Source organism: Triturus cristatus, chromosome 11, assembly GCF_964204655.1.
Source record: "Triturus cristatus chromosome 11, aTriCri1.1, whole genome shotgun sequence".
Classification (NCBI taxonomy): domain Eukaryota; kingdom Metazoa; phylum Chordata; class Amphibia; order Caudata; family Salamandridae; genus Triturus; species Triturus cristatus.
This window is the reverse complement of record NC_140594.1, coordinates 1,037,090,947-1,037,110,021: the sequence shown is the minus strand read 5'-3', so window position 1 is coordinate 1,037,110,021 and position 19,075 is coordinate 1,037,090,947. Positions and strand designations below refer to the sequence as shown.

Sequence of the window (19,075 nt, the reverse complement as noted above, 5' to 3'; positions counted from 1 at the left end):
CGCTCTGTATCTGGACTTTCTTTCTTTAGGAATCACTAACATTGTAATTTGCAGTGATTTTGTACACACTCTCATCAGGAGTGCTGCCCTACTTGTATATTTAGAAAGTTAGCGCTGTTAAATACAGAATCTAAATGAATTTTCTGTTTGAATTATAAATGTGTTGATATAATTCTCTGTTCATGTGTCTAAGAATTATTTACGAGATGAAACTGACACAGAGGAGCCCCAGACGTGCAACAAAAATAGAGACCGCTTAATAGCACATGGAGTCTGTGATGCCGTAGAAGGTTTGGAGGAAGACAAGCTCACACCAAGGAAAGTGTAGAAGTCTGTCACCTAACCACCACAAACATTGCCATAGATTTCACAGAAGATCGATCCCATTTCTTCTTCCAATGTATTGATAAACTTTGGTCACCCAAATAATTTATGGGGGCATTCTACTTCCAGCTGCTCAGTGTTCCTCTCAGGCATGATAATTTGTGTGGCAAGTTTATTTAGTCCCTGTATCCCAAAGTGCACCTTTTCAGTGTCTGATTTATTCATCTGTGTCCCCTAAAAGATAAGCTAAGATGTCATAAAACAAGAGATAGTGTTAATTTGTAATAGTACAGTGCTTGCCAAAGCTGTACAAGGCCAACCTACCTCGATGGGGTATGGCCACACGACCTCGGTTTGTGTAATTACTTTAATGCAGTAGCAAAACTTGAGTCAATACTTTTGACTCTTCGAGTGTGAGAAGGCTCCGTTGAACAAAGCCCCAGTGTCTAGTCCACAGAGCTAACCGGTTTCAATAAAAGTAGCCTTCGGTAAACCCTGGTAACTTGGTCTCGGCAACAAAGCCAGCCTCCGGGGAAGTGCATGCAGCCTGGTCCAAACAAACCAACCTTAATCCTTGCTTCCCTTTGACCATAATGACAACTAACCTGGTTTATCTCAAACCTGTCAATCGATCTCAATCGATTCAAATCTGTCACTGTTTTTTAGCGGAGTCCATCTGCAACAAGGAGTTTCTCATGGCTCCATACTGTCTGCTTTACTCATCCGTCTATATATGGAACAAATGGAGTTATCCTTAGCAGATCTGAGATCCTTTATCATCAATATGCTGATGATGCACAGGTAGAAGTCAAGGTCTATCTTACCATTTCCATCCCTATCCTCTCTAATACTGTGGAGACCGTTCAAAGGTGGATGACTTCATCCTTCAAAACTCAAACCTCTGAAAGTGATTGTTAATTTCTCCTAAAAATCCAAATGATCTATCATGGACCTTTAACTTGGACTGGAAACTAGTCTTTGTTGACCATGCAAAATCATATTGTTTCATAGACTTAACTTACAATTTCAAAAAAACACTATGGCTAGGAGCGCTTGGTACCGTCTTAAGTTGCTTTGAGGCCTCAGTTTATTCTGGGAAATGACATCAATGTCAAGCTTTTGCTGAGGGCCTAGATCTGATGAGAATCTCATCCCACCCCAAGCTTCTCTGATTGCATTGAGAAACAAGTACCTCACTAGAGAAGGAAGAGGCGCATGAGGAAGGGAAAGCAGACACAGGAGTGCTTCCTGGGGTGTTGTGTTATCAGAAATACCTGGCATGAGGTTATCAGGGAAACAACCGAGGTCGATCCAGCTTTGGTACAAACCGAGCAATCTCTGAACGTATCCAAATCCCAGCAGAGGTTCTTGCCAATAGTGTTCACTGTTGCTCGCTCGTTGATTTTGCAAAGGTGGCGAATCTCCAAGTTATCAAGAAGGGCTTATCAAAATGATCAGAACAAAGCAGTTTGAGGAAGCATATGCCAAAAGGGTTGGGGGTATTTGGATTCCATTAGAAGTCAAGACTATGTGGCCTACTATGGTCCAGTGTAGCTTTGGATCATTATGGGCCTAATGATGATCCTCCGACAGATATGGTGCTGTTCTTTTAGGAATCCAGAGAGCATGGTTATAAACTTTATTTTTTGTCCCCTTAACCTGTAATGCATGGCAGCACTTTGTATTTCTGTATCCAGTTCTTAGCACATTATAAAGATGTAAGCTTAATCTTGGAATACAACTCTATGTGCTAGGATCCATCCAATTCGCACTGTAAGAATGATTACAAATCTTTGCACTTTATAATGACGTATGTATGCTTGCCGTACTATTATAACTCTCTGGTTTAGAATCTTCTGATTTTTAGAAATATCAGAACTCTAATGAAATATTTGATCTAATTCTCTGCACTTTATTAGGATGTTTCTCTAATGCATAGTTGGAATTCTACTCTTTATTAGAAATTAAATTAACAATCTTTGCTTATGAACGCACATGCAAATTGTTAGGGAATCTTAAAAATCCATTAGGGGTTCTATTGCACGTTTAAGCTGCTAAATCCGTATATTTTTTTAAAGCACATTTTATTGATTTTTCCTGCTAAATTTGTATATAATGAGAATATTACCTTTGATTCTATAGTATCTATGTGCATTTATTCTGGAAATGCTCAAATATAAGATTTTCTTTAAAAAAAAAATACTTGGCATGGACCATCATGGGTTAACAGCCTGGTGCGAGTAGTGAACCTTGGGTCGCAGATCGAAGGAGTTCTCAGTGAGGACAGTTTCCCCTGAAAGGTCAGTGCCCAAGAATTCCAAATAAAAGCTGTTGCACCGATAAGTTACCCACTGTCAGGACGCCAAGGAGCAGAAAACTTTACAACAAGGACAAACACCATACAAACACAACAAAGTAGCGAAAGTGAAAGGGTGAGGACTAACCTGAGGCTTGAACCAAGAGGGAGAAAAACAACAAATGTATTAGTACCCAAGTTTGAACTGAACGAAAGCAAAGAGCCAATACAGCTACACAATGTTGTCAGGCAAGGAGACACATATACCATAAGGTTAAGTATTAATTCCCATACTGATGATGCAGATGGGAATCCCTGATGTAGGGAGTTCACACTCCCACGGTGGTTAGCAGTCTAGTGTTTCCTAGATGCCATTCTTCTACAATCTCCAACCTCTTGAATCGCTTGATTTTATGACTGAAATGAGGGTTGGTCTGGAGGTGTTGTGATGGCATACATTGGATCTGAATGTTCTTAAGGTGCATGCGTGTCTCTCTAACCGGTCCCCAGCTCAATCAATCAATCAATCAATCAATCAATCCATCAATCAAAGCATTTGTATAGCGCGCTACTCACCCGGAGGGTCTCAAGGCGCTTGAGGTGGGGGGGGCCTGCTACTGCTCGAACAGCCAGGTCTTGAGTTGCTTCCTGAAGGCGAGGTGGTCTTGGGTCAGACGGAGGTGGGTGGGGAGGGAGTTCCACGTCTTGGCGGCCAGGTAGGAGAAGGATTTTCCTCCCATTGTGGCTCTTCGGATGCGGGGAACGGCGGCGAGGGCGTGGCTGGTCGATCGAAGCTGGCGGGTGGGAGTGTAGAAGTTGAGGCGGTCGTTGAGGTATCTTGGGCCTTGGTTGTGGAGAACTTTGTGTGCGTGGGTGAGGAATCGGAACGTGATTCTTTTGTTGACTGGGAGCCAGTGCAGGTTTCTTAGGTGTGCGGAGATGTGGCTGTGTCGGGGGATGTCCAGGATGAGTTGTGCTGAGGCGTTCTGAATCCTCTGAAGTCTTTTCTGGAGTTTGGCAGTGGTTCCGGCGTAGAGGGAGTTGCCGTAGTCCAGTCGGCTGGTGACGAGGGCCTGGGTGACCGTCTTCCTGGTTTCGGTGGGGATCCACCGGAAGATCTTCTGTAGCATGCGTAGGATGTTGAAGCATGACGAGGAGACGGCGTTGACTTGTCTGGTCATGGAGAGGGAGGAGTCCAGGATGAAGCCCAGGTTGCGTGCGTGGTCCGTTGGTTTGGGTGCGCTGCCCAGGGCAGGGGACCACCAGGAGTCGTCCCAGGCGGAGGGCGAAGCTCCCAGGATGAGGACTTCCGTCTTATCTGAGTTCAGTTTCAGGCGGCTGTTCCTCATCCACTCGGCTACGTCTTTCATTCCTTCGTGTAGGTTGGTTCTGGCTGTGGCGGGGTCGTTGGTGAGGGAGAGAATCAGCTGGGTGTCGTCGGCGTAGGAGATGATGTTGAGGTTGTGTTGGCGTGCGATGGCCACAAGGGGGCTCATGTAGATGTTGAACAGCGTGGGGCTGAGTGATGATCCTTGTGGTACGCTGCAGATGACTTCGGTGGCTTCTGATCTGAACGGGGGGAGGCGGACTCTGTGTCCTTCCGGCGAGGAAGGAGACGATCCATTCCAGTGCCTTCTCTTGGATTCCCACGTTGCTGAGGCGTTGCACTAGGGTGCGGTGGCAGACAGTGTCGAACGCCGCGGAGAGGTCCAGGAGGATGAGGGCCGCTGTTTCGCCGTTGTCTAGCAGGGCTCGTATGTCGTCAGTGGCTGCGATGAGGGCGGTCTCGGTACTGTGGTTCGCCCGGAAGCCGGACTGTGAGGGGTCGAGGGATCCATTCGTCTCGAGGAACAGCTGTCTGTTGACGGTCTTCTCGATGACTTTGGCAGGAAACGGGAGCAGCGAGATGGGCGATAGTTCTTGAGGTCGGTGGGGTCGGCTGATGGTTTCTTTAGGAGGGCGCTGAGTTCGGCATGCTTCCAGCTCTCCGGGAAGGTTGCGGTGTCGAAGGAGGCGTTGATGATGTCCCGGAGATGGGGTGCGATGACGGAGTCGGCCTTGTTGAAGACGTGATGAGGGCAGGGGTCGGTTGTTGATCCGGAGTGGATGGAGTTCATCGTGCGTATGGTCTCTTCGGTGTTGACCGGGATCCAGGCGCGGAGGGTGGTGGTGGGGGGTGCTGGTGCGGTCGTAGGGTGCGTCGGCTGTGTGCTGAAGCTGTTGTGTATGTCTGCGATCTTGTTGTGGAAGTACGAGGCGAGTAAGTTGCAGAGGTCTTGCGATGGGGTGATGTCGTTGTTTCCGGCGCTGGGGTTGGAGAGCTCTTTGACGATGTTGAAGAGTTCCTTGCTGTTGTGGGCGTTGTTGTCCAGTCGTTCCTTGAATGCTGTATTCTTGGTGGTGTGGATCAGTTGGTGGTGTTTTCGAGTGGCTAGCTTGAGGGTGGTCATGTTGTCTGGTGTCGGGTCTCTGCGCTAGGCTTTCTTGAGGGCTCGGCAGTTCTTCTTGGAGCTCTTGAGTTCGTCGGTGAACCAGGATGCTTTCTTGCTGCCGGGTCTGCTGGGAGGGGTCCTCAGTGGGGCGAGGTCGTCTGCGCAGTTGCTGATCCACCTCGAGAAGTTGATGGCGGCATGGTTGGGGTTCGCTGAGCTGGCGGGAGGGTTCTGGCTCAGGGATGCAGCGAGCTGGTCGGCTGTGATCTTGTTCCAGCTTCTGCGTGGAGCCTGTTGCTGGTGGTGGTGGATCGTGTTCCTTCTGAAGCTGAAGTGGACGCAGCTGTGGTCCATCCAGTGGAGTCCGGTGGCGTGGCTGAAGGAGATGTCCTTGCTGGAGGAGAAGACGGGGTCAAGCATGTGGCCGGCGTAGTGGGTGGGGGTGGTCACCAGCTGCTTGAGTCCTAGGTTGGCGAGGTTGTCCAGCAGGGTGGTGGTGTTGCAGTCGTCGTTGTTCTCCAGGTGGAAGTTGAGGTCCCCGAGGAGGATGTAATCGGCGGAGGGGAGGGCGTGCGGGCTGATGAAGTCGGCGATGTCTTCGCTGAATTGTGTGCGCGGTCCCGGGGGTCTGTAGATGAGGGTGCCTCTGAGGGTGGTCTTGGGGTCGGTGTGGATCTGGAAGTGCAGGTGTTCGGCGGCTGTGAGGGTGTCGTCGGTGTTGGTTGTGATGCGGATGGTGTTCTTGTGGGCGATGTTGATGCCTCCTCCCGTCTGGTTGACGCGGTCCCTCCGGGTGATCTTGTAGCCGTCCTTGATTGCGATGGCGGGCGCTGAGTAGGTGTTCAACCATGTTTCCGTGAGGAAGGCGACGTCTGGAGATGTCGAGTCGAGGAGGTTCCAGAGCTCCACGGCGTGTCTGTGGACGGAGCGGGTGTTGAGCAGGATGCACTTGAGGTGGTTGCTGCTGGGGGTCGGCTTGGCGGGTGCAGTGCAGGTCCGGATGCCGGAGAACTTGCAGGAGTGGCAGGTGAAGGGTCCGTGGGTGCGTCTCGGGGTGGCTCGGTAGCAGCCGGGGGTTCGGCCGGTGTTGAGTGCGTTGAGGGTGGCGGTGTCGTAGGTCCGTAGGGTAGGTTTGCATCGGCGGGGGCCAGGGGCCCTGGCGCTGGGCACGGTCCAGGCGTGGACGGGCGAAGACGGGCTTGCCTTTGGCGCGCCTTCGGCGCACAATCGGCTCGCCCGCTGCATGTCAACGCTGCGCGTGCGTGGGGGCGTCATAAGAAGGGAGCCGGGAGGGAGGGTCTGCTGGGTGGCGGGAGCGTGGGAGCCAATCGGCTGGCGGGGGGGTGGGGCCGCAGGGAGGCAGCGGCGGGAAAATCGAGTGCAGGCTGGCGGGCGGCTCAGCGGCGGCTGGGGCGCCTGCAGGGAAATGAAGTCGGCGTCAAAGAAGTCAGCGGCAAAACCAGGAACAGCGGTGAGCAGGAGGCACACCCGACCTGAAACCTTGAGTCTGAAGACTTTAATGCAAGCCCTCGTTCTCTTCAGACTGGACCACAGTGACTTGCTCCTCACTGCATTGTTGCTTCTTTGATACCACGGCTTGAGTAAATGCAGGGAAATGCTGGGAGATCCTTTCACACCAGAGGTGGCTGGTTTTGTGTTGGTCCTCAAATCTCAATCTCACTGCGGAACCCGGTGTAGGAAAAGTTTAGATCCACTCAGTTGAGAGAAGCTGTACTTTGCCACCACCCTCTTCTAAGGAAACATCCTTGACAAGGTTGCAACCTAACCAGATTACCATTCTCTCCTGCCTCATGAAAAGCAAGTTCACCCGCAAGATGGGCCTAGTGGTGCAAACCTTTGAGACTCCGGACATGCGGGCACTCCTGGCACGAGAGGAGGAGGAGGAGGAGGCGGAGGAAGAGAACGAGTTGGACGAGAAGCTCGGTGGTACAGATGGGAAAAAGGTGAGTGGATCTCCAAATTGGCAAATCTGCAAATATTGACTAATTCTTAGAATGCCAAAAGGTGAAGTGGCAAGTAACTGGGCACCTGACCATGTATATTTTTAAACCTAAATTTCATGAATATCACCCTGTATTGAATTGTCACTAGTGAAAAAACAAAAAATAACTCGTACTATGATGTTGATTGGACTGCTACTTGAATAAGCTGGCACTAATAGGGTTACTTTCATGTTGTCCTCCTAGGGGTGTTCTATGGCCAAGCATATAGGCAACTGTTCCACAACAGGGATTTAAGGCAAGATATGATGCTGTAGTTTCACTTGGGAAAAGAGTGTAGTTGGCCAAAGTGCCATCCTTGGTATTTGTGGCATGTTTAGCATCAATGTGTATGCAAAGCAGCTTGCTGACTTTTGAGGGGCACAGTGGTTCTAAAAGGTGGGTAATGAGTAGTTCATAATGATGGTGGGAAGTAGTCCTTTTGTTAGACTAGAGCAAATATGTGCACTTTTAAGTTTTTACTTTGCTGGCAGAATAACTGTTTAATTGCTGGTTTATGGATTCTCTTTTTAAGTTGGCAAGTACTTGCTGTTTGAATGTCTTAGCGTGTTAAAACGACTCAGTGCTATCCTTTAACCACTGTTGTACCTTCATTTGTTTTACTTTGCCGTTAATATAGGATCTTGATGAATATGCTGGATTTTTATCACAAAGGAATGATATGAGCACACACAAACTTTATTAAAGATGCAAGAGAAATACTGGCCCTATATTAAAAGAATCAACCAAGCAATGTTTGCTGGGTGTGTCTTTAGGTTCACCACTTAAAATCCGAGCTTCATTTTCTGATTCATGTTTTTGCAGTCTTCTTTAAAGCAAATTCACGAATAGAAACACTCCCTTTCCTTGGCACGCACTCACTGACACATCTTTCATACCATATGACTTCTAATAGAAAGGTAAAAACCTTTATCACCAGTTAACATGAAGATATTGTCAATAAACACCGACCCCTGTACTATGTAAAAAGGTCAGGTTTTTTTACACATCTGCTCATGTATAAAATTATAACATAGTATACATAATACTGAATAATGCAGAGTTGAAGAGAGAATAGAGATCATACATGTATAAAAATTCCCTGATAAATGTCTTGCTTTCAAAAAGCAACCCCTACTTTTCAAGTTGTCACAATTTCTAATAATTCTGTAGTACAAAACTAAAACTACACAAATAGTTAAAAACCAATAGTAAAAAAATCTCAAATGTTCAATGTCATATTTCATCCAAACTATAGCTCAAAATTGTCGATGCGGCGTTTCGGTGGTTTTATATATTCTCTCCACCTTCTTCAGGACAATTATAATAAGAGCACAAATATATATTTACGTGTACCAATCTCCAATATTTTTCTCATAGGGGTCATCGAGTTATATTTGGTAGACTTGTCCATGGTTTATCAACCCACCGCAGTTATTAATGCTGTGGTGGAGATGTGTTCATAATTTCTTCATTTGTAGTATAAAAATGCAAGGAGTCTATATTATTTAGCTCACTGTATCAGAAGTATCACGTTCAATATTTTTCCTCGTGATCTTCAATTTTCACCGAAGGATCCTCTCTCGTGATCCAGATTATTCAAATTCTTTAAATCTACAACTTAATTCTGCCATTACAGTCTGTTCAGGAAAAGTGTCCTACCACCAGCTTCCACATTGCTGTAGACCAGGATGTTTTCTCATATTGAATTACGTGGCTTTTACTTCTTGAAAAGCAGGTGGCAACACACCCAAAGTCACACAACTATTACAAAACACCTCGCCTAATAAAAAGCCAGACCTTTTGTCTTTGCCAAAGCTTACCGAGGCTGCAACTCGCACCTAACAATCTGAAGAAGATTAATAACGTTTTGATTTTGTAGATCTAATCACCATGTACCTTATTTATACTTTCATCATAAAGTGAATGGAGCTAAGGGGCTGGAAAGGTGCGAATTACAACTAAGGTTGTAGGTGAATGTGTACAGTTGCTTTACAAACAGGCTATGGGCCTTCCTACTAAGGGGGGGAGGGGCACATTAGCTGACTGCAGGCACAGTCTGACACTGTCTGTTGGTAATGTCCTAAGCAACTGTCTGTTATTGTTGCACCCGAAAATAAGGCCTGTAAGTTCTTGTTTAGGTCAGGCACGAAAGGATGCAAAAATGTGATGGACCAGTCCGCATCCCAGTCCATTCTTATTTTGTACACCATGTAACTTCAGTTTGGACTCCGCCATATGCATATCAGTCTTCGCCCTGCTCCAATGGGAACAGTCCATCCTCAACTACCACACCAGGTCCTCACTGAAATAGAATGCAAGCAACTGGGGACCATTTTCACCCTAGTAATGGGTACAGCTTGATTCCAGTGACAGTGAGCACGAGAATTTCGTTTGGACATACCTGTCCTACTTTGGGCGTCACACTAAAGTATGCAGAAAAAGTGATGGATGGGATGCTTGAATTCATTTCAGCCACTGTAATTACTCAGGCCACATGCCAGCCCATCTTTATTTTGCACACAATGCCACCTCAGTTTGGACCTAGCCATATGCAAATCAGCCCTGATCCTACTCCAATGGGAACAGTTCAGCCGAACTGTCTGGCATGGCAGCACAGCTGTCTGCCTCACCTACTGTTACCACGTTATTACAATATACATAGAGTGGGCGTTGGCTCCAGCGTGAGGAGTAATTCTCTCACCATATTCTATTGGTTGTTCGATCCATCATTCGGCCTCCTATAGAGGGCTTGCACTCGCATGCATGAGGGATTATTTTACATTTTACAAGTACACTGAAACATCACACATTACATTATTTATCTCATAAAGGCATTGTATTCAGAAGCAATTGTTTTCTTTTTTTTTGTATTTCCACTGCAGAAAAACTTTCTTTAATGTTTTACTCAGGACTCAAAATACATGCCAGATGTATTACCTTTGCCAGTGTTTGCTAGGAGTGCATGTAGGATTTCTAAAAGATGGATGCTGCACATCTTGCAAGTATTTCTTATTCAGGACTGCAAAGCTTAACTTGCGCCACAAGAGAAGGAGCTCGTATATAAGTCCATACATATTTTTTTAATATGCACAAGAAGAGGGGTGAGAGGTACCTTTCCTTTTCCGTCCTTCCTCTTGAATAACCTTGAATTCACAAACGAAAAGAGAAAAGGAGGTAGTAAAAAATGGGGTGGGGCGGTTTGCCTCCTTCTCAGGAAAAAAACACAGTTTTATTAAAATACCCTCACCCACTAGTAGTGGCATGCTTCAATATTGGGCGTGCTTCGACATCCCTGCGCAGACCAACGCCTGAGATGGAGCAAGGGGTTAAGGGGAAAGACAGTACGTACATTTATGGGGATCCACTGTGCAGAAAATCTCGTTAAAACTACCTCAAGGACGTCCCTGGTTTCTCTTTAATATTGGGCCCCCTTGGCAGGATTAGGATTAAAATAAAACCCAGCAATGACTCCATATTAATGCCCCATCATCCTATTTATCTGCTATCTGTCAACATGTTTCGCCTGTTGATTCGCCCCTATGGGTCGGTCGGCCTGCCTCAGGACTAAGATTCCACACTTGAATCTAACCACCCATTGTTTTGAGTCTGTATAAATTGAGTGGAGTTATCTTACTCGGTGACCTTATTTGCAACTCCTTGCAACCACACTCCGAGTTTTTCCTGTTTTACATTCTTTGAAACCGGGGTAGGAATGTGAGCGTCTCCCTAAAGTCACACAATCGTCAAGGGAAGGACGCCGCTCACTGCCGTCCGTAGTCTAGAGAGTGCGATTACAAGGAGTGACAAGTAAGGTCATCCTTTCATCTTTCATAAAATTATAAAATAAGTCCAGTTACCATTACTTAATAACAATAATTGTAACAGAAAGGTTGTATCTGAAGCACTTTAGATCAGTGTGACACAACAAAAGGTTTTAGTGAACGGCTTTAATACCTTTTGAATTTATTTTAAATGTATCTTTGAATAAAAAATATTTTTCTAATTATTAAAAATCTATTTTCGTCTTTGCGTTTAGAGGTCAAATTGGACGCCACTGAAGATGTTTCCAACTGCCAGGGCCTCTCACAAGGTGTCAGAAATTGGCCGTTACATGGATCTGAGCATTGAGCCTGTGCAGAAGGTAAGGCTGGCTACAAGGAAAAACAAAAAGAAAGTCGAAGAAGGGTATAGTCGGTGCCACTGAAATTATTTGTTTCTGCAGCCGCATAAGTATAGCTTTGCCACATAACCCATTATCTACTGCATAATGTGCCAATTTTAACAAAAAAATATTCTAGTTCAAACACGTCAAAAGTTACTAAAAACGCAGCAACACATGTTGACAGGCAATGGAAGGCCCTTTTCATAGGTTGACCAGTCATTTGTTTATTGCTGTATTTAGGGGTAGAACTGCTATTGATTAGGTGAAACCTTTGCCCATACAGTATTATTAAGTGTCAAAAACACAAAATAGTAAAGTAATACCATCACAAAATGTGCAGTATTACACCTCAAAATGTGCCCTTTCTTACCACATAACACAGTCAACCCGGCCACATAATTTGGTCCAAGCCTGCCACAGATTTCCCGTGGCTTTGGGTATAGTGCTGATAAAGGTTACTCAAAGACACGTTAGAACGGGTTGGGGATCAGAGGCGTCATTATTCCCTACGCCCTACACTTTTTGACGGTCCAGAGAACGTGCGACAAACATTTAATTATAGATTTGTAAGCACCGCTGCCTGCCTTAAGAATGACGAAGCATTTACACCCTATTGCCACTAGATGGCGTCTGCTGCTTAATCTTCGGTGTTTCCATTTTCACAGTGGCGTATTTCCTTTTGAATAAGGAAAACCTTGTAGGTTTAACCTCTGACATTGCCGGTGTTACCCCGTCTAAAGTACAGCGAGCTTCAAATTCTAGACACGCGGTGCTGCCTTGACCGGGCGTGTGATTTGAAGACTAACTTGTTTCAAAGTCGGCTTTCTGGAACACCAGCAGGCGCATTTATATATAGGGCGCTCGTTGAGCCGCCCCCTTAATGTCTCTTAATGTTTATCCACCCTGATGGCTCTCACTTTCTTATAACCTAACGTGCATTTGTAGAGCGCACGTTCAGCCGTAGGCTTCTTGGCGCTGAACAACAGATGTTTATTGTTACCCAATCCAATGTTACTCATTTTATCGACCTCAGAAGGGTGAGTGAACCTGCCGGGATTTGAACCTGTGACCATGAGGTCAAACACGGGTCCCTACAGTGGGCGCATTCCACTAGGGCACTCAGTGGCGTAGCAAGGTCAGGTGGTACCCGGTGCGAAAAATTTCTTGTCACCCCCGGCTTGACAAAAAAATATGTGTTTAAAACACATATTTTTGCCATTTTGTCACCCCCCTCAGTGATGACACCCAGGGCGGCCCACACCCACCACACCCCCCTTCCTACGCCCCTGAGGGCACTAGGCCACCAGACCCGGCTACGGACTCTGAACGGCAAAGAGACCTGTAGAATTTGAACGTGTGACATTTTTCACTCCTCGCCAAGCTCCCCACCAGGCATACGCCCTCGCATTTAATGGCGTGACCCTGACTGTTACATAACACTCTCAAGAGCTATAACTCTGTAACTTAAGTTAACTTGAATTCAGCTCTGTAAATATGTAATATTTATCTGAGTATCCTGAATCGCTCTAACTTTTCTAAATATGCAACCTATAATGAAATATGTTTTTTGTAAATACGTAATTCTCACCATGAGTAACCGCAGTTGCTATACGTACGGTCTACTGCTACCCTATTACGCTTAATCTCTCATGTAACGGTCTTCGCTCTTTTGTAAAGTGCTCTGACACCGCTGGGTAATGACTGCAGTATATAAAATCACAAAAAATAAATACACGCTTTGAAATACCGGTCCCTCCACAGGATGCTTTAGCCTATCGGGCCCAACTATGGTATCCACAAGCCGAGATCCTGCGTCCAACGGCGAGGAACAATGCACGTGAGAATGTGAAAGTGAAGATGTAGCCAATCATTTTGCACATCTCATTCTTGCCTCTATGGAGCTATACCTAGGAGTCAGAGCCACTGTAATAATGCGATTCTGTGGCAACATCATTTACCGCATCATTATGGATTTGCCGCATAATCCATCTTCAGGTGATTTTTGTATAAAAAGAAAACGTGTCTAGCTCACACAAATCAAATGTTTTTAAAAGTGCAGCGACACGTGTTTCAGTGCAGTGGAAGGCCCTTTGCAAAAGTTGACTGGTCACTTTTCAATTGCCTGTTGCTGGATGTGAGTGTTAAACTGTTACTAATGAGGTGGAACCTTTTCTCAGACAGTATGAATGTGTGTAAAAAGATTAAATAAAGCAGTAATACTGTCGCAAAATGTGCCACATTACGCTGCATTTTTTTTGCCTTTTTCTAGTCAATGCTGCTGCCTAATTCGACTTACTCACGTCACATAATTCTAGTGGTCTGGCTAATTGTTGGCGTTTACACGTCATTGTCGCATTTTGCGCCCTCTCCCTCCCCTCCTCCTTCAATGGCTGGAAAGAGGTGTGAACCCGTCAACACTATTGCACTTTTACGTATAACTATTCGAAGAGCAAATGTGAGTCATTGTTGCGTTCGATGAATGCTGTTCCCAAGCCACATGAAACGTTTCAGGGCCGATGCATTTATAAGACAGCCAGAGCTTCAAAATGCACCCACACCATGACCTTTAGCTCACAATCGCATGCATTTTGATGGTGCATTCTGGTTAAAGTTAATGGGCGGGGCACGGGGCAGTTTACTGTTTGGACTGGTAAATGGTCACATCAGTCCCCTGGAGGGGGCGGGCTGAGAGTTTGCATGGAGTTGAGGGCAACGGCAAGCCATGAAGTTAAATTTTAATGTTGGCCGTACTGATAAGTTGAGAAAAGCTGCCTATATAGTCTGAGTTTTAAGGTCTCCTAGAAGGCTAATGTCTCCAGAGAAAATGTTGCTGGAATGAATGGGGTGTTGGTGAAGTCTGTGATTTGCTCTGTGAAGGTTGTAGCTAAGGTACACAATGCCTCTAGTTCACATGGAAGGTGACTATCTGTCAGGGGGGAAGGGTAGAGAGTGTCGGGTAAGAAGCTGCATGTCGTTAAAAGTGGAGCGATCGCGAAGAAAGCACAACCAGGAAGCCTTGGTGAGGTCTCCTCCGACCTCGTGTTCCATTGCTAAGTCCTATGCTGTGGAATGTGTGGACAGTGATGACATGAGAATGTGCGGAGACGGCTAGCAGCATCTTTTTATGTGGGAGATTGCGTATGTATGGCAATGTTGCTGTCATGTACATGCTGTAATTCACAGTGTACATGGATGAGGTGTAACATCTGCTTGGAGCACGGGTTATGGTTAGTGGCGACTTTGAAGGGGATCATACTTGCCCATATTGGATGCGTAGAAATGATTCATTCATAGTTGAGTATTGTGTGTGCAAGAAAGACATCTTTGAAGATTCATGTCCATGAGTAAGGATCCAAGATATGTGTTTACATTGATGTTGATACCTACAATGAAACTTCTACAGCCCCATTGACAATTTTTGAATTGTCAGAGCTTTTATTCCAACAGAGTGGATACTTTGGAGTATTTTAAAAGACAGGTTCATTTCATAAGACAAGGACTAGAAGCGTACTCTCCATGAGAATCGTGGAGTTATACTTTGTCTAAAGAAGTTTTTAGTAAGTTGTGTCAATAAGAGTTAAAGCGTTTTTGTTATAATAATACGGGATGAAGAAAAGCTAAAACAACAGTTGTGTGATGAAGTTGAAGAGTGTTTAATAGCAGTGTGGTGTCAAAGAAGATGAGTGTGCCGTGTTGGAGGGAGCTCTGTTCCTAGTAAGAATCGTAAGCATTGTTGTTTCATGGTGGCCAGGGAAAGAAGTTTGCTAAAACCAAGTTCCACCCCCACCATAACTATAGCCCTACTAGAATTTATCGCATCTCGAGCTTAGATAGAACTATTAAGGTAAGAAGGGGTATAGCTATAGTATATAAAGACACCATTAAAATCACTATACTGGAGCAACTTAGCAACGACAGCATGGAAGCGTTAGTCTTTAGAATTGACTTACACCCACAAGACTGCTGGAAAGGCACTCTAGTTTACCGCCCTTCCGGGCCTATCCGTAACTTTACTGTCCAATCATTGGAACTAATCTCCGCGCACGCCATTTCTACAAAAAATGTCATCTTAGTGGGTGACTTTAATGTGCATAGTGAAGACACCATGAATCGGGAAGCCTTATCACTCTTAACAGATTTACATTCCTTAGATTTAAATAAGATCAATGTGGGCCCCACTCACCAAGCGGGACATACATTAGATCTCATTTTCACTAAATCTCCGAACGTGCAATGTGGAGCTACGAGTCCTCTTACATGGACCGACCATTCACTGATCGAGTTCAAATTTAGGGGTCCTATGATATCTAATACACAGCCCTTTACTCAAAAAGAGCAGGCACAGACAGTGGCACAAAATCACGCCAGCTAACTTCCAAGACCTAACTCATGAAATCTTGATATGGAAAACGTAGAGACTGGCATAGCCCAATACAAATCTATCATCAATTAGCCCCACTAAAGCAGGGTACAAACTCAGGTAGGCGGTCTCAGGCAGCCTGGTTCTCTCCCAGTCTAAAAACGGAGAAGAGTCTCTGCAGGAAATTGGAGCGACGTTGGCGTCTCTCCCATAATGCACTAGATAAAGCGCACTATAAACTGGCTCTATCTAAATATCATACAAATATAAAATATACCCGAAAAACGCATATTATTTCCCTACTGGAGCAGGCTGAGAATGCTCCCAAAACTCTCTATTTGATCCTTAAAACCTTTACTTACCCGGAGGCATGTAATAATAAGCTGGCACCATTGCAAGCCCTATGCGACAAAATAGCGATGCACGTCACAAAGAAAATGGATCTCATCTACAACACAATCCCTCAAGATGGAAGTGGCCAACTCAACACATCTGCCGATATTTCACCCACTCGAACCCCTGTCCAGAAGCTGGAAAACTTTCCCTTGGTTACACCCAATACAGTGGAGTCTCTACTCGTTACTGTTAAATCAGGCTCACCCCTTGATATAATCCCGGCCAGGACTACCACATTACTCTCCAAACAGCTGGCCATCCCCATTAGCTCCATTCTCAACCTATCACTAAATAATGGTTATGTTCCTGATGAGTGGAAGGCAGCACAAATCATCCCTATACGGAAGAATCTTAAGGCCCCTATGGATGATTTAACTAATTATTGCCCTATCTCACTGTTACATCACCAGAGCATGTTGTTAGAAAAACATATTAATAAACATCTTTCAGACTTTGTGAAGGAATCTGGCTACTTTGATGCATCTCAGTCTGGTTTTAGACCCGGACACAGAACTGAGTCAGCTTTGATTGCCGTCACGGATAACATCTGACAGGCTCTAGACAAAGGACAGGCAGCTATATTAGTGCTGCTCGACTTGTCAGCGGCCTTCGACACTGTCTCACATCGAACTTTACTCAAGAGACTCCGTGAGATTGGGATGCAAGGAACAGCCCTACAATGGATGATGAGTTTCCTCTCGCATAGAACCCAGACTGTCAATCTGGATCCCTTCTGGTCTGAGACTACGGAACTAAGCAAAGGAGTACCTAAGGGATCCTGTCTCAGTCCCACTTTATTTAACATCTATGTCGCTCCTTTGGAAGGTCTACTCAGGAAGCTAGGTTTCACACCCATTTCCTATGATGATGATACTCCGCTCCTGCTATCCTTTGACAAACAAGATCCCAATGCCCAGTCCACCCTCTCAGAAGGTATGAAAACTATTGCCCGCTGGATGAGACAAAATTTCCTCCAGCTTACTTCGGGCAAAACAGAAATCGTGCTGTTTGGGGACGCTTCTTCGAGATGGTCTCCGAGTTGGTGGCCTACAGAATTGGGACCAGCACCAGAACCCAAGACTGTGGTCCAAAATCTAGGGTTCGATTAGACCGGAAACTAACTATGAAGGAGCAAGTTTCTTCCACCATCGGTGCCTGCTTCCATACATTAGGTCTTTTGCGTAAAGTATTTCCCTTCCTCCCTCTGTCGACTCGCGAAACCCTGATCCACGCCTTAATATTGAGTCGACTAGACTACTGTAATGCGTTGCTGATCTCAGCCAGTGAAGCTTCACTGAACAAATTGCAAGTGGTCGAAATCACCGCTGCAAGACTGGTCTCGAATGCCCCTGCTCTCACACCCTCTCTTCCTCTCCTACAGAAACTGCATGGGTTCGCTGTACGGAAACAAATTCGCTTCAAGATATGTTGCATTGTGCATAAAGCCCTAAACGGCAAAGGCCCCCGTTATCTAGCAGAAAAAATCAATAAATCTCAGCCTCTTCGGACACTACGCTCAGGGACCAAATCTCTACTTGTGGTTCCCCGCTGTAAGAAGGTCCGGCTTGGGTGGGAAAGCCTTCTTTCACTTAGCCCCCACCCTCTGGATCCTACTTCCAATTCATTTGCGTGAATGCTTGGACCTCCTGAGATTTCGCAAGCTCTTGAAGCTCATTGTTCTAACTTACTCCCTGTTTCTGTCCAACCATGCAGTTCTCAAGCGCAGAGATACCCTTTTGGGGTGATTCAGGTACTTTATAAATCCGAAATCAAGTTTGGAACAGACACCTCCAGGATTTTTGAAGGGAGCAGAATAGTTTGTTAAAATGGCATATTGATTCAGGGAGACAAACTTGTTCCACCTTGTCAGAACCCCTTACAGAGGGCCATAGGGCATGCTGGGGGCTATTGGGTCCAACCATGGTGGTTGAGGCCTTTTACTCCTGATGTGCCGGGGCCCGACCTACTCTGGATTTGGCTCCGCTGGGCCAAGTACCCAGTCTGCACTTGACTCTCAGTGGTAGCTGTGGTCAAGTAGTCAAGTCACCCTCTGAGGGGATGTAGATACAGGTCAGTGAACACGACTCGTATCCCAAACAGTTCGAACAATAAATAAATGTCCAGCCAAATACCTGCTTTTATAAGAAAAAGTAGTATTTCATTTATAATTCTCCCAGTGTAAAGGAATATGACATTCAGGATCAACAATACAATTTTCTTGAGGTCGGGAATGTAGTAGTGGTCAGGCAAATCCCTGTCCCACCCTCCTTTGTGTAACGTGTCCAGGGTTATTCCCCATTCATTGGTGACCTCATGATGGAATGCAAACTATTAGGCCGTACTCAAGAGTTCTCCCATTTGACATTTTAGCATTTTGTTTTGTTATTAGTTTCATCATAATAAAACAAAAGAATGTACAAATACATACACAGGTACGTTGCTTCAAAGCAGCTTGTTATGCATCAATAACTGTTGTTCATGAACCGCAATTAGACATTTAGAGAATACTGTCTGTATAATACTGCTACCACCCAAGTTTCGGCCATCGTTGATATAATACTCAATATGGTCTACCAGTGTCCCTCAAAAGTTCCTGTTCCTGTCTGATGGCTCTACCTCAGCCGACATGCCCACACCCGTGGCTCCCTCTTTCTACAATAATACTGCAACCTACATGAATGTCTAAGTGGGGGTGAATAGAGGATCTGAGTTTGTGTTGGCAATTCTACTGGTTAGGTATGTTTGGTAAGGTCATCAGTAGTTTCGAGGGCGACTTCTGGGGGGGACTAACTCATTGTATGCATCGGCCTGAGTGTTGCAGTATAACATGTCAGCATGCCAGTCCTTTATCAATGGCAACTCCCATCCATCGCAATGCAACCCGGTGTTTTGCATACTAACTGTGAGGTCCCATCCCAGAAGGGCCATTTTAGGGTCAGGTTCTAGGTCAGCGCTGAAAATTGTTCCCAACTCTTGAAACACCTTGTCCCAGAGTACCCTAATTCCCGGACATTGCCAAGCTAGGTGCCAAAATCCAGCATCCTCCACCCCACATCTCAGACAGCGCAAGTCCTCTGCTAGTCCACACCGAAACTGCCATGC

General features: G+C 45.7%; 1 protein-coding gene across 2 annotated transcripts in view; it reads left to right on the top strand.

The window, feature by feature from the left end:
• TMEM44 (transmembrane protein 44) overlaps positions 1-19,075 on the top strand; it is a 198,792-nt gene that overhangs the window by 134,249 nt on the left and 45,468 nt on the right. For both annotated transcript variants that reach the window (XM_085635259.1, XM_085635258.1), the window contains exons 7-8: positions 6,843-7,016; positions 11,092-11,196. In XM_085635259.1, the coding sequence (XP_085491385.1) occupies positions 6,843-7,016; positions 11,092-11,196 (279 nt within the window). The remainder of the gene's footprint in view (positions 1-6,842; positions 7,017-11,091; positions 11,197-19,075) is intronic.